This window comes from Apteryx mantelli, chromosome 1, assembly GCF_036417845.1.
Source record: "Apteryx mantelli isolate bAptMan1 chromosome 1, bAptMan1.hap1, whole genome shotgun sequence".
In the NCBI taxonomy this organism is placed as follows: Eukaryota; Metazoa; Chordata; class Aves; order Apterygiformes; family Apterygidae; genus Apteryx; species Apteryx mantelli.
In genome coordinates, this window is record NC_089978.1 from 127108069 (window position 1) to 127122644 (window position 14576).

A 14576-nucleotide genomic window follows, 5' to 3' on the forward strand; every position below is an offset into this window, starting at 1 on the left:
TGCTTTAAGACAGGTTTCCCTGTGGTAAAACTGTTTCCTTTATTACTTGTTTGTTTATATTGGTAGTGGTTTCCTTCTTACGGTTAATTATTGTTTCAAAGAAATTGCAATTTCCGTTCTGGTGTCGCTTGTTTTCTTTAGAGTTGTTCCCCGGTTGCCGTGATGTCTGTAAAATATTGTTCTGGGATTCTTTGTGTTTTGAAGGTGCAGTGTTCTGAGTGATGATCCTTAACCTTGTTTTTTCTCCCTCTCTCTTTTCTTTTCTTTCAGATCCAGGTAAGAGCAACATTTGCAGTGATTTTTGTTTTTGAAGAATTTCTCCTTTGGTAAAGTATTAAGCCCTTTTTCTCTCTTCCTTTAATAATGGTATAGAGTTTCTCTATAGTAAAAACAAATAAACAAAAAAGTCCTGTGCCAAGGTTAATGTTATGCCCTTTTGAATGTTCTGACATGGTTGTTAGAAGAGAATTTGAAAATTTCAAAAAGGTGTCTGGGTTTTTTCTTAATAATTTTCTCTGTGGAAGGTGACAGATAGTACAAGTACACAAGCCAGTCATTGACTGTCACCTGCAGTCGCAGTAACTGCCCAGAAACGTTCATATAGCCTGCCATACACCTAAAGAAGTTTGAAATAGATTTTCCTTTAGCAAAGCAGAGTGAGCTGCTTCAGACATACTATGGGATGTCAGCATGCTGAAAGGCCCTGTCCAAGTTTATACCTAAGATTATAAAGTAGTAATTTCTTTATCTGTGTATACCCTAAAAGAAATTAAGGCTGGCTAGCTAGCAAAAGAACCATATTTAGTAGATAATGTTAAACACATACTTTAACTTCAATCATGATTCAGCAAAGTAATTAACATGAGTTGCAAGACCAGGATTCCAGATTTGCTTTTTTTAAAAACAAGTCTGATATATCTTTACTTTTTAGTAATGATTTGGGGACTGCACTCTGCTGTGTTGTTCTCTCCTCAGCAATTACTAACTGTAGATTTGGAAGCTGCTTGTTAAAAGACTGCAATCCCAAGGAAAAAGATCTTTCATTTAGCAGGCCTAGAGACGATTTTTGGTTATGAGAGAATTGGTATATTGTAGGGAGTCGTGCAACTATAAATATGACTTCCTGTGCATTAGACATGTTTGCCAGTTGCTGGAAGCTTTAAAAAAGAGATCTTGTCTGGTTACAATTCACAATCAACCTATGGAAACGGGTTGAGAACAGCAGGCCATTTCTTTTGTCAGGAACACTGTTGGTTCGTAGGATTGCAGTTCTGCTTTTTCGTTTTTGTTTTTTTTCCCTTTTCCTACATGTGTACAGTTTTAATCAATCATTAAGAGGCTCCAGCATGAGGTAATGCTGCAAAGAGGCATTTTGAATTCTGTGATCCTTAATAAAGGGTTAATGGAAACACTGGTATTGCAATCTTTTTGGTCAAAACTGTCTGTCATTTGGACGGTATGTAGCTGTTTGGACAATATGTGGCATCTAAGGCAGGCTCTGCGCTGCTGATAAGCATAATATTCCTTTGGGTTTTGTGTGTTTTTAGAAGACCAAAACTAAAATGAGGAAACAGTGTAATTCATACTGGGAAATGAGGCCTCCTAATCTTTAAAATTCTCTGGCATCTATATTGTCACAATTTAACCTCAGAAAGGCTCTCTATAGTCATCTGGTCTGATTGTTTGTACAGTGCGAGGCCAAAATCTCTCACTTAGTATTCAAACTGATTTACTAGGATTTCAGCCTCTAATGAAGTCAATGCAAGTTCTGTGAATTTTATCAAGGTTTAAATATGCTTCTTCATCATCAGTCCATTCTTAAGGCAGTAAGTGACACTCTCAAGTGAACTCTGGATGCTGAGATGCTTTATGCCAGCAGACACAGCTTATAGTTGCGCAGGTGTTCATCCTCATCTTGACCCCTGCCATGCCACTGATCCCTATTTGGGAATGCGAAAGAGGTGGTGGTAATGTGGGAAGGAGGGGGGAGGGTAGAGGAGCAGTGATACAGGTTGCATGTGAAGGAGTAAGGAAAAGGTGTGACAAAGCTGGCATCAGTGAGGCGCTGCTTCAGAAAGGTAAGGAAACATTGACCTAAGAGTTAAGGAGTATGATTCTTCCAATTTTTGTCTACGCATTGGCCTGATTATGTTGTTCTTTTAAGGGTAACCAGATTTTGAAGAGATTTGAGCCCTTAGGTAGTGGCTGTCAGTTAATGGGAGAAACCTGACAGAAAGTAAAAGGGATGCCTATGCTCTCCCTCTCTCCCTCTCTTTTTCTCTCACTATTCTTCTTTCTGACAATCTCTTTGTTAGTTAAAGTTTCATCATATTTGAGACTCTGAGGCAGAACAAAGTCTTGATTACCAGTCAAGAGCATTGCATTTGTTTCCTCCTGTCATCTTCCCTCCTCTATAGACTATTCCTGCTTTCGTCAAAAATGTCATGTGGTGGTATGTGCTCCACAGAGGAGCAGAGACCCTGACATTGTGGCACCTGCTTTGGGCCATAGAAAAAAGTAGAGGGAGTTTTGCATCAACATGCAGTGCGCGTTTGTATACTGCACACACAGCACAAGTCCCGGTCATATGAATGGGCTTATGCTCGCTCTCCCTCTCTTGGGCCTGAAGGAGAGAACGATTAGGGCTGAAGAAAACGTAGATCTCACTTCCTGGAGATCAGTTTCTGCCCTAGCTTTGTGGAGTCACTTTCCATCATTCAAATAAAAATGAAAGCAATCCATAGTCCTACATCTTAATCACAGGTAGAAATATTACTTCCTTTTATCTGAGTGCTGTCCTATGGCTTAAAAATAAGGTTCCTACAAACAAACAATCCATTTCTCCTGAAGGTTTTTCATTATCATGAGGTTTATAACCTGGAAATAGAACTGAAGTCCATATTCTTTATTTTGAAATATAAATTTAACTGCAAATATGCTGGGTTATTTTGTTTTCACTGTCTTTGATTTTTTTCCCCCCAGAGTTTTCCTCTTAAAAAAAAAAAAAAAGAAGAAGAAGTAAAAATGAGTTAAATATAGACCTAGATTACATCACTTGGTCTGTAATACTTACATTTTCTAGAAGGATACCAGTTTACTGCCAAAATATGACTCAAAAGATCAATAGCAAGCAATCTGTACAAGTTTACACAAGAGAACTGAAGTATTTCATTCCCTAAGCATTGTGCTTTAAAAGCACACATTGCAAAAATAGATACTTTTGGGGAAGACTGCTTTTTTAATTTTCACTGTTGCCCTCAGAAGTATGTCCAAACAGTTATAGGGATTTTTTTCTGAGAAATCTGTGGCTGCACACTGAGAACATAGAGGAATTTGAATGTCTGTGACTTCAAATGCTCACACTTAACAGAGGTCAGTGATAATACTTCTCTTCACAGAGACAGTCTCAAAGTAAAAAATTGCTCTTAATTTACAAGCTTGATGCATTTTTATCATAACAAAGAACTCAAATGGAGGTCTGAAAGATGCATTGCTGTTTAAGGATGTGGATCATGGTGGCTGTGGTTGAGAGATTCATTTGCTATGTCTTTATAAGCATTAGTATGCACTGCATATGATGATATTTAGCATGCTTTGATTCATTTGAACTCGTAATACATAGAAGCGAATGGTCCTCTCTTCATGTCTGTGCTTGGTTAATGTTCTGTAGAAGAAAGTTATTTGGCCAAAATAACTACTGAAATAATAGACACATCTCTCATTTTTGTATGTTCCAGTTTTGTTGAATGTGGCAAACGTTTTGCTCATCAGTCATTGTCTTAACAGTTTTCCTAATCCTTCATTTGCTGGTCCTTTTGGCAAGTCAAATGTCAGAAGGGAAAAGGAAGGAGAGCCACCTCTTTTTTCTTTTAATCCAAGATTTAAAAATTATATACAAGTCTTTCAAGCTCTAGGAGGAAAAATGTGCAGTTTAGCAAAGAACCCTGTCCCTTTGGTTCAGCTCATGCTTTTTATTAAACTGTTTGGCTCTTGACTTAACATTATCTACACAGTAAATGATAGTTAAAGTCTCCACAGCATATCAAGCAATTCCAGAAGCGTCCTGACCGTCTACAGATTGTAATGTTTGATAGGCCTGGGGGCTTTTAGGCTTTAAATGTTTGGGCATGTCATAGCTTTTAGGGTTGAGAAAAAGCACAAATTGTAGAAAAACAACCGAGAGGAAAAGTAGAAATTGGGAAGTTAAAAAGTGGGGTAGGAAAGAAGGGCAACTCAGGCTGTAAGGGCTTTCAGCTTTAGGTTTGTTGTTGTGCATTCCTTGAGTTTGGCATTCATCTGTTGAGATTGTGAGAGCAGCCTTCATTATTCTTACCAGTTTACCCACCACAAAGTTTTGTTCTCTTTTTACGCAGCGCTTGTCAAAATGCTATGACAACTAGCTGGTTTTAGACAAACAGAGCCTGGCTCTAAAAAGGCAGTATGTCTGCAAGGCAAACATGGAGGGCAGCCATTGGCACTGGAAGAAGTAAGAAACCGCAGATTGTTTTCTCATTGGATGAAGAGCTTAAAGCAACGTAAAGTTAATTGAAGAATTCCTTGAAAGTGAAGTCAGACTAAAATAAAAGCTTAGGGGTCTATAATTTACTAAATGTGAAAGCTTTGTAAGCAGTAGTGAAGCTAAAAGTTTGAAAAGAACATATTTTAGTAAACAGATCTGGCTTGTGTTATGGACTGTCCTGTTTTAATTATTTGTCCAAATAATGTAGGTTTGCAGTAGGATCTCTAATTAGGCACAGTTTGATTTATTGAGCTGGCCCCATATAAACCATGATGTCATGCTGTACTGCTCAAAATTACAGCTCTGCTCTTGCAGTTTAAAGATGATTATTTTTAACTTTGGAATGTTTCAGTTTTGTGCATCTTGGCTTTTTGCTTTGTGAACTTAAGATGTTCACTTCTCCCCTCCTGCCTCTTCCTCCAGATCAAAGTGTTTTGCTGTAATGTAACCAGCATAAAAACTATTGAAACGGACTTCAGAAAACACTCTTCTCTTTAAATGTTGTTGGTAATTAAGGAAAAGGCAAGAATATTCATGCTTGCTTTCAAGCGGGTTGAGAAGTAGATACGGTAGGTATTGAACTGTGTTTTGCCAGGTGTCCAGATGCTGATGCCATTCCAGAGCAGGAACACTTCATTTACAGCTTTAAAGATCTTAGTATTCTTTTGATGCTGTAATTGAAGAAAAAAAATGGGAGGATCCGCATTGCCTATTACTGCAGGTAATAATTATGTACTAGGAACAGGAGCTCTCATGAAGTTGAGTTTTTACTCATATGTCTTGCATTTTCTGCTCATTTCCCATTTGAACAGGAAAATTTGCCTTTAGTTAAACCTAGGTCCGTTCCAACTGCCAAGAGAAGGCTTTTCACAGGAGGGTTTCTGCATTTCCATACAGAGAAGGTCTCACTTCTGCAGAAGGGAGCAGCATCCCTGCTTGCCAGCATCCCCAATCTGGAGCTGCGGGCAAAGGGACAACACACAGCAGGGTGTGGAGGAACGGAGGAGTGAAAGTTAGGTCAGAACATTGTCATATTGGTCCTCTCCCTCCAGCCTCTTCCAGCATATTAAAGCATTTCAGGGCAGGGTAAGCTTTTCTGTGGAGAAGTCAAGGCAGCTTTAGGCTGGGATGGAGCCTGACATCAAACGGGAACAAGAATAAGGGCACTGGGGTCTCGCACTTAAAACTGGTGGCACTTACCTGTAGATGTCTTAAGGTGGGAGTCATATTTGGGAGGCAGTAGTTGTGGCACGGAAAGACAGACTCCATTTTCAAGGAGAGCAGTAAGGATTTCTGAGCAGAGGGGAAGACAAAAATGTTTTCCTGTAGGTTTTAGAGGGGAGAGTTGGTAAACTGCCCCTTGGGAATGACTGCAGTGTTTCAGGCTTGTGTAGGTTGAAAATAATGCATTTTGAACCAGTGCAAAGCTATACTACTTATGAGAAGCCTTGATAACATAACAGCTGACTGTGTTTCTATGCTATAAATTGTGTATATAAACCAGATTACCACTTAAAAGGCTTATAAAGAGCCATGAGATTTTTTTAGTTTTTTTTAAGGGTATTCTCAAACGAGTACAATATTTTTAATAAGATCAGTTGTTGACTAACATATTGTTTTTAAACATATGCTGCTTTTAGTCCTCCTGTAACTAGTTTCAGTTTAGCTAATGAAGGTTGGAGAGAAGGCTACATGGGGGAGAAGAGGGGAAAGTTCATACTCTCCCTGTACTTAGTGCCAGTGAATGTAAATGGATGGAAAGTATGTGCGAGTTTGCTAACAAATAGTATGTATAGTGGAAAGACTTGATGTCTCAGTTCAGTTTAGGAAAATATCTATTCATGTGCTTGCTTTGACCTCATGAAGTTGCCAAGTGAAAACAAATTTAACCATTTAGAGTAAGATTAGAGCCTTAATCCTTTGAGGATTCACATATCCAGTTTGCAGGCAGTAACATGGTGACTATAATTTCTTGGTGTCATAAGATGGACAGAAATTTACTGAAGTGTAACATTGCATGAGTTTCCATCTCTTGTTGATTGTAAACTGTGAGAAACTTTCCACAGTGGCTGAAATCTCAGAACAGCTAGCTTTCCATAATGAGTAGACCACCTGTTTTGTTTAGTTTTGAGAAAATTAAATGAAAATAAGTGGTAGATTTCAGATAATTCCATGATGCTTATGTTTTGTCTTGCATTAACACATACGTGTCTTCTTTTATTTTAATCACACAAAAGGAATGGGATCTCTTTTGCAGGATGGTAATCAGCAGGTAGTTGAAACGGATCTTGCCGTGAGATTTCAGTAAAGTGACTCTCGTACAGTCTGTGCGTGTGTGTGCACACGTGCACATGCATGCATGTGCGTTGTTTTTGTTCTTATTTTCTTTAATAGGTCTGGCAATATACTTGATACTGAAACAGAAGCAGTCAGACCTTGAGAAGCTTATGACTGGTAGCAGTTTAATTCTTTTCTGTGTAATAAATGACTGACGTAGGTTTAATTATTTTTCTTTGGCAAGTCTTTACTTGACATTTGCTTGCTGAAACTTGGAACAGCCTGCCTCTGAGTGGCATAACAGCTTTGCCATTACTTTACATCTGGTCCTTAAAACTGGACTTTTATCCATAAGCTGTTTTATAACTCGGAGAGAAGCTGTGGGTTTGAAATTACTCAGTGAGAATCTGTGGCCTGCACTGTATGATGAAGTGATCCTAATGGCCAGGCAAGATGGGAAGGTGGTGAGAAGAAACAAAACAGGGAGGTGGCAGTCAAACCTACTTGCTGCTGAGAGGCCTCTGGAACTGCCAGGAGGTCCCGGGGGAAAGTAATGATACTTTGCAGTTATGGAACTTTCAGCAGCTTCTCTTTCCTTTTGCTCTACAATGTGAAGCTTTCTAGCATCACATGGAAAAGAGTCTCTTCAATAACACATGCATGAAGGCATTTTCTTGGTATTGATTCCCCAAATCAACCAGAGAGGCAGTGTACAAAAGTATTTGGACAGAGAGGGAGGTGGCAGTCAAATCTGGTGCACAGGGTGTCCTGTGGAGGTGCAGTCATGTGAATGAGGAGGACAGGGGAAAGGGCATGTTTGGCAGCCTTGTACTTTGAACAGGTTCTTTGCCATTGATTAATGATGTAGTGGCCACAAACAAGAAGTTACCACACATCTCTTGGGATCTTCCTCCACCCCCTCATTCCTTCTTTCTCAGCTGCAGTTGTTCTCTAGCCTGTTTTGGTCAGAATGAACTGGCTCAACTGAAAAAGCTGAAGGAGTTCACCTGTGCTCCAGGCATCATGCCTCTGGAAATTCCTAAACTGCTCAAGTTTCATGTCAACACTGTCCAATTACAGCACTGTAATTTAGAGTAATTTATAAATCTGTATCTGTCGTGGGTAAGATTTGCATAAACCACATCCATTAAATATAAAAGAACTGCTATTAAATAATTAAGTAATAAAAAGATCACACCATCATTAAGTAACACAATAAACTCTGTAAGAAAGGCTATCGTGTCTTTATATCCAAGTTCTTTGAAGAACAGAAGAACAGATGTACTAGATCAGACCAATGTCCATCCAGCTTAGTACCTTGTCTCCAGCTGTAGCCACTAGCCACAGAGAGATTACAGGAACAAGGCAAGCACAGTCGTGCCGTCTTTGTCATATCTTGCTGTTTTCAGCAACATTTTGCTCAAATTCTATTCTGAAATCTCTTTGCAGCTTTTGGTTCTGGTTTTGATAAAAGTTATGCATCATTGTGAAAACATATCCATAGTAATCTGTGTTTTCACATGAACAGTATGACTAAGCCCACCCCAGCCTCCCTCATACATATTTTTTAATCACCATCTGTTAATGGCATGCTGTGATATATACTTGCATCTGATAAATTGCTTTCACAGCAGGATAAGTTCATCTGTCCACCCGAGCCTAGGAAACTCCAGAAATGTGCTTTGTCCAATTACTTTGTTTGTTCCTTTATCCTTTTTATAGAAAAATTAGTGGTTATGAGAACTAACAAAAGACCATTTCCTATAGGGATTTGAAGAGACAGATAAGGAAGACCCTTATGAAATGTGAGAGAAGTTGCTGTGCTTTGTGTTTTCTTCCTGCAGCTCTGTAGCTGGTGCTTTGCCATGGCCTAGGCCTATCATTTATGTTAACATCACAACATGCTTGCAGTGAACAGCTTTGCATTGATTAAAAGCTATCTGATCCACTTAGCTAACATCTGAGAAAAGCCTTTTATGGCCTTGTTTGTAGTTCTGCTGTATTATTCTTTAAGAAAGAGAATGTCATAAAATGGCTTTATTAAATATGACAAAAATGGATAATCTAATTTAGAATGTTGTATAAGATTTTAAAAGAAAAGGTTTTTTTACTAGTTATATTTTATTGTATATGGCTGCTTTAAGTAGTTTTAAATGTTGATGGAATGAGGGAAGTAAGAAAAAACAAATTTTCCCTGGTTTTCATTGTGGGGCACACAGGTTTAACACCCAGCATCATTGTTCTCAGAAGAAACAGTTTCATTTTTACTAATATAGATGCACAGTACAAAAGCTTGCTGTTTTATGACTGAGTGGTACTAAAATTCTGTTTATTGTCAGTCTTTTCACATCTGAATCGTGTTATTTAATCCAGATTTTCTTTGAAACCACTGCCAGACATGCAGTATGGATGAATGCTTGGAGAAACCAAGTGGTGTTATGCACTTTGATGCTTTTAATTGTTTAGAATAATCATGAATTTCACACGCGGAGGAGAACGTCTATTTCCCTTCTCCATCTATTTAGATTTACATGTTGAATGAAGGGTACAGCTGATTAAAAAATAAAATAAAACAAACCTTCCATATGAAAACTACACATATTATCAGAAGGTTGCTATAACTGAAGGATAATTATGGTAAATATAGTAGTCTTCTGCTCTGCTTGAGCTATGCATTTGGAAACAATATGTGTTGAGCTCTTTTCATGCAATACCTTTGTAATCAGTGAATGTATTTCTTCCTTTGTTTCGTGGGGGTCTTTCATGCAGAGACAAGTGAGAAGAAGAACATAAACAAGGATAACAAAGTGTCTGTACCCTTATTTTGCGGTTCATAATCCCATTTCCTTAGTTTTCATTGGCTTATTTGCTTAGTCTGAAAGATTAGAAACCAAATGAAAGGTGATCCTATAAAAATGTGAATAGGCTCAGGGGCTTCCTTTAAGAGACTCTTGAAAACCTGAATACCCCTAGCTTATATGGATGCTAAAGACAAAGTTGTGACTAGTATGTTTGCTGCTTTGTTTCCCTGAACAGTAACTAATCATATTGTCACCTTTTTGCACTTGTCTTAGCTAGCATCATACATAGCCATAATTAATTACTGACAGTAGTACTGGCCAGTGTATAGTACAAAGCAGGATTTGTTTTATCAATGTATTGTCAAACCCTTGCAGCCTGAGCCGCCGACTGTGTTAAAGCTTTTGTGGTTCCTGCTGCTTGCTGAGCCTTGACACGCAGAACGGACGTGCTGCGGGAGAAGCTGATGCCAGCTCTGCTGCTGCCCCTCCTCAGGGACCAGTAATTTGAACGGAAGGAGCAGTTTGCCGGGACATAGAGTGCCATTTGGTTTCTCTCAGTGCTCATCCAAATCTTACCCACCAGCCTGAGCAGAAGTGCAAAAAAAATTTGCTGAGGTCTTTTCAGGTGGAGAGACCGCCTTTTCCAGCAAATCAGCACGAAGGTATCTTGATTTGTTGTGCCCAAATCAAACACGAGGGCTCCTCGTTTCACCTGTGGAATGACAGACTCGTGTGCTTTGTTGAATCCTGGCCTGACAAAGCTTGTTTTTCCCTTCTGCATCTTTCCCTTTTGTGAAGAGTGCTTCCTTTTACTCCTTATTCTACTGAAGCCTGAAGAAGGGCTTTGGTACCTGCAAACTTGACTTTTAATTATAGGAAATAAATATAGTAAAAGATATTGCCTCTAGCTACAAATTGTGTCTTGCCTGCAGTTTGTGAAGTACTTCAGCAGCTTTCATGTGATTCTTCACGTATGAACTGCTGATTTATTCTTCTTGTTTCTAAACCTAGTCTTTATCCAATATAAGTCAGGAAAATCAAAGAACTATACCCAAGAAGCAGGAGTTTCATTTCTGTTTGGAACATATGTGCCTAGTCATGATTCCAAAGGCTTTTTTTTCCCCTTAACTCAAGGCTAGAACATACCATATGTTGTAATACTTTCCATTTGCAGAGCCCACTGTCTGATGATTGCAAGCTGCTCTGTAAACATTTTTTGGTCTTGCAGTTTATTTCTCAGATTCTGGAGCCTGCTCTATTTTTTGGTGGGAATATGGCTAAGTCACTCAGTGTATCAGCTGTGTAGCATAGTGGTAACCTGGAACTGTAAATTTTTGACTTTTGGGCTTTTCAGTTACATTTTTCTCTGTGTTATGCAGAATAGCATAGTGCAATGTACTTAGAAAATAACTAGAAAATTTCTTTGGGCTGAGAGTAAAAGTCTGGAGAATAACTTAAGGGATAGTTTGTAATAATCAATTATTACTTCCTTATACATTTTTAAAACTATGATCACTGAGGATAAGAGATGTACTGGACTAGACTTGCATTTTTATGAACAGATTTCCTCTCAGACTTAAGACCAGACACAGATACTATATACTGCTTATGTGTAAACTTAAGGTCAGAATATCTAAATTGTTAAGGTAAGATTTTTTTTTTTTTCTTTAATCCTGATGGATACAAGTGTCATATTTACACTGTTGTTGAGTGTAGTCAAATCCTGCATGCCGCAATGGTGATAGGCAGAGGGGATTTTAACTAACTGAACAACAGGTAATTTTGGTACTGGGCACATAATGAAGGCCTCATAGAAGACCTTTACTCTCCCTAGTAAAAACCCTTATTTAATAATAATGATTTTTCTTCCTTTTCCCCTCTTTATTTCTGGCAATTTAGGTGGACCATTATTTTTGATGCTATTTCAGTCCCTATATTTGTGGAGAGAAGAAAATTGTCCTTGTCAAATGTATCTCAAAATATTTTCCCTTCCAATAATACTTTTGGATATATTCATGATATATTAAATAACTTGAGATTTTCAGGTTGTTCAATCATGTAATTACAATTTTCTCACTTTTCTTTTTGTGGGTAGTTTATCTCCTTAAACAGAGTTCTAGCATGTTGAGACTGTTTATGAAAATGAGTTAGCTTCTGAACTCGTTTCATTTATTTCTTGCATAAGAGTAAAGAACAATATTCAGACAGCAGTTGTTAAGAAATTTAGGGGTTTTTAAACCTTAGGCATTTGAAGCTGATTTCTAAAAATGTCTAAAACTTACTCTTAGAATGTGTATGACAGGTGTGTTTTATTGAGTGGTGAGCATACATTGCCATCTCTCATTAGTGTTCTGTGGGATTTGAAAGCTATTTATATTTAAGGCTGAGATAGAGTTTGGCAACTTGTCCCTTCCTTATTGTTTTTCTGTCTTGATAACATTAGTATTTTGGCAGAAACATGCTCCTCTTTCCTGTGCTGCCCAAACCCTTCTCCTTTTCAGTGTCAGACCGTCCTCTGGCCCAGCTACTCTTCTGCTTTTCTGGCCATGTCCCCGTTCAGGATCCCAGGTTACATGTTCTCCTTTCCTTCCCCAGATATGAATATCCTTCCTCCCCCACCAGCCTGTGAACATCTGTTTTAAGTGGTTTTCAAATAGAGGATGTGGAGGAGGGTTGATGAGGATGAAGATAAAGTTGACATAAATTTGTTTTCCAGAAAATGGAGTGCTTTCTGACTAGAGTGCTCAAAGGAAGATGAAGGTTTCTCCCTCCTGTTTCAGAAAGGGCTGTTTTGGTGGAATTCCCCACCAATCCACAGCAGTAAGTTGAGGACCGCAGGACAGGTCTACTTCTCCCTGCAACATCAGTGGTGGTGGTGTGGTGGTTTCTTGGCTGAGCTCAGTCCGAATATGTAAGACTTTTGCCTCACTGAGGTTTTTCTAGTTTTCCCTTGCACTTCTTCACATATACATCTTTTTTGTTATCCTTTTAGTTGCACTGAGACAAAGGATGCAGCCAGAGTTGACTTCAGACTGTCTGTCTCCCCAGTCTGCAGAAGGAGTTGAAAGAGGCAGATTCATGAGCCCTCAGACATGCGTTGGGTGGGATTAGTTTCCTAATACCCAAAGCTATGACAGAACTCTCTAGTATTAAACAACATTTGCAAGTGTCCCATGGAAATGGCAAGACTTCATTTGTAACAGTTGAGCTTATGTTCTCCTACCTTACCCGAATACCTTGTGTCTGCCCTCCCACCCTCCTGGCATTTCTGTCAGACGGAGACAGTGTTATTGCCTGATTTTACAGATGTGACATTATTAAGTTGAAGGAGGCTTGCCTGGAGTCCTTCAGGAGGACAGTAGGAGTTTCTGTGAGCATACAATATCCCAGGTTTCTTCTAGGAGCTCTTGCAAGTGAAAATGATGTGAAATGTCATGTGAAATAACAAAGTTGTTATTTTAGGTCATCTTCACTATGATTTGCTTTTTCTTTTTTAAATACAATATTTTGTGGAACTTTGGGGCTTGAGGAGACTGGTGAAACAGTGAACATCGTGCTCAACCTTCAGTCTAGTTAGCATGAGTAACAAGGTTAGAAGAGTGATAAGGTGAAGAGAACGACCCAGACTTCCTCTAGAACAGCACAAATCCACCTCGGTCCCTTGATTCATATTTTAAAGTTTCTGGTATCATGTTTTCACAGGTTGTTACCCAAGTTGATTCAGATACACTTGTGCAAAACGTAATCGTATCACTGATTTCTATGTACATACAGAGGTTGAATATTTTAGTGTTTGCACTGATAGCAGGATATTCCCCCAGACATGCAACATAATTTAAGAGGTAGATGGAAGTATTTAAGATGTTGCCTCACGCACAATCAATTGTAAAGTACTGCTACTATTTGAAAATGAGGTTGTTCTGATACTTGCTGAATTTTATGTTAGTGAGAGGAGATTAGGGAGAATATTTCCTGCTTCATTTGCATAATCTTTTACTAAGTTTAGCATATTATATTTATTGAGTTTTTTAGTTTAAAATAGAGATGTGGCACTGGGCAGGCTTATAAAATGATATATTAAGATTTATCCCAGGAGTAAACTGTCTATGATTCCAGTTAATAACACTGGTATTCAGTAAGGAGGAGCACAGATGTGATAGTGGTTTGGGAGGCAGCTGAGGTAACATCTAGGAACATCTGGTGGAAGTTTCTCTAGCAGTTCAAGTAACTACACAGATGCTAAGTGATTTTTTTTTTATTTCATATTCTGCCTAACCTCAGTTATGGATATTTGCACGTTTATTACTAGAATGTCCTGTCCCCCTGCAGTGTATGGCTTTCATTTGAATTAGTGAGCATTTGCCTATGGAGATGAAAAGAATCATTTGGAAGAATTTGGAAATGCTTTATGTTAAAAGGAAATTCAGTATATGCATCAGTCAGTGTAATAAAAAAGCTCTTGGACATTTCTCTCATGCGTCCAGTCATAATTGTATGTAAGGGAGTCTGTACTACCTAGTATTAAATTTTTTCTATTTTACCCTAGGTCACAGGCATTTTCTTTCTACTCTACAGCCATCTCTGAGACGTTAATGTATACAGAAACAGATTTAGCTTGGTTGTCACCTTTTCTCATAGATTTTGAACTGAAGGAATGGGTGTTTTGGGTGTTTTTTTTTTGTTTAGACCTACATGAGAATTTTGAAGATTATTTGTACATAAGAGTGGGTGTTGCCACCTATTAGTTTGGTTGCTGAGATTGGAAAGGTTAAAATGAACAAATTAATTGACAGTTTCCTGGTTGTTTTTGTTCTTTAACCAAAATGCTGTCTTTGTGGGGGAACTCCTTTAAGTTTATAACAAGACCTGGAAATGTGATTTTATGCATTGATTTTTTTTTTTTATTATTTTTTAGTAGCGTCTTATCACAAATGTTTTTGAAACCTTATCAGTCAAGTGTCTCACCTGTATGAGTCATG

General features: G+C 38.4%; 1 protein-coding gene across 1 annotated transcript in view; it reads left to right on the forward strand.

The window, feature by feature from the left end:
• Positions 1–3299: 3299 nt before the first annotated feature.
• The window catches only part of CMSS1 (cms1 ribosomal small subunit homolog), a 117128-nt gene continuing 105851 nt past the window's right edge, over positions 3300–14576 (forward strand). Inside the window, exon 1 of the mRNA XM_013950094.2 lies at positions 3300–3372. Within this exon, the coding sequence (XP_013805548.1) occupies positions 3354–3372 (19 nt within the window). The 5' untranslated portion in view covers positions 3300–3353. The remainder of the gene's footprint in view (positions 3373–14576) is intronic.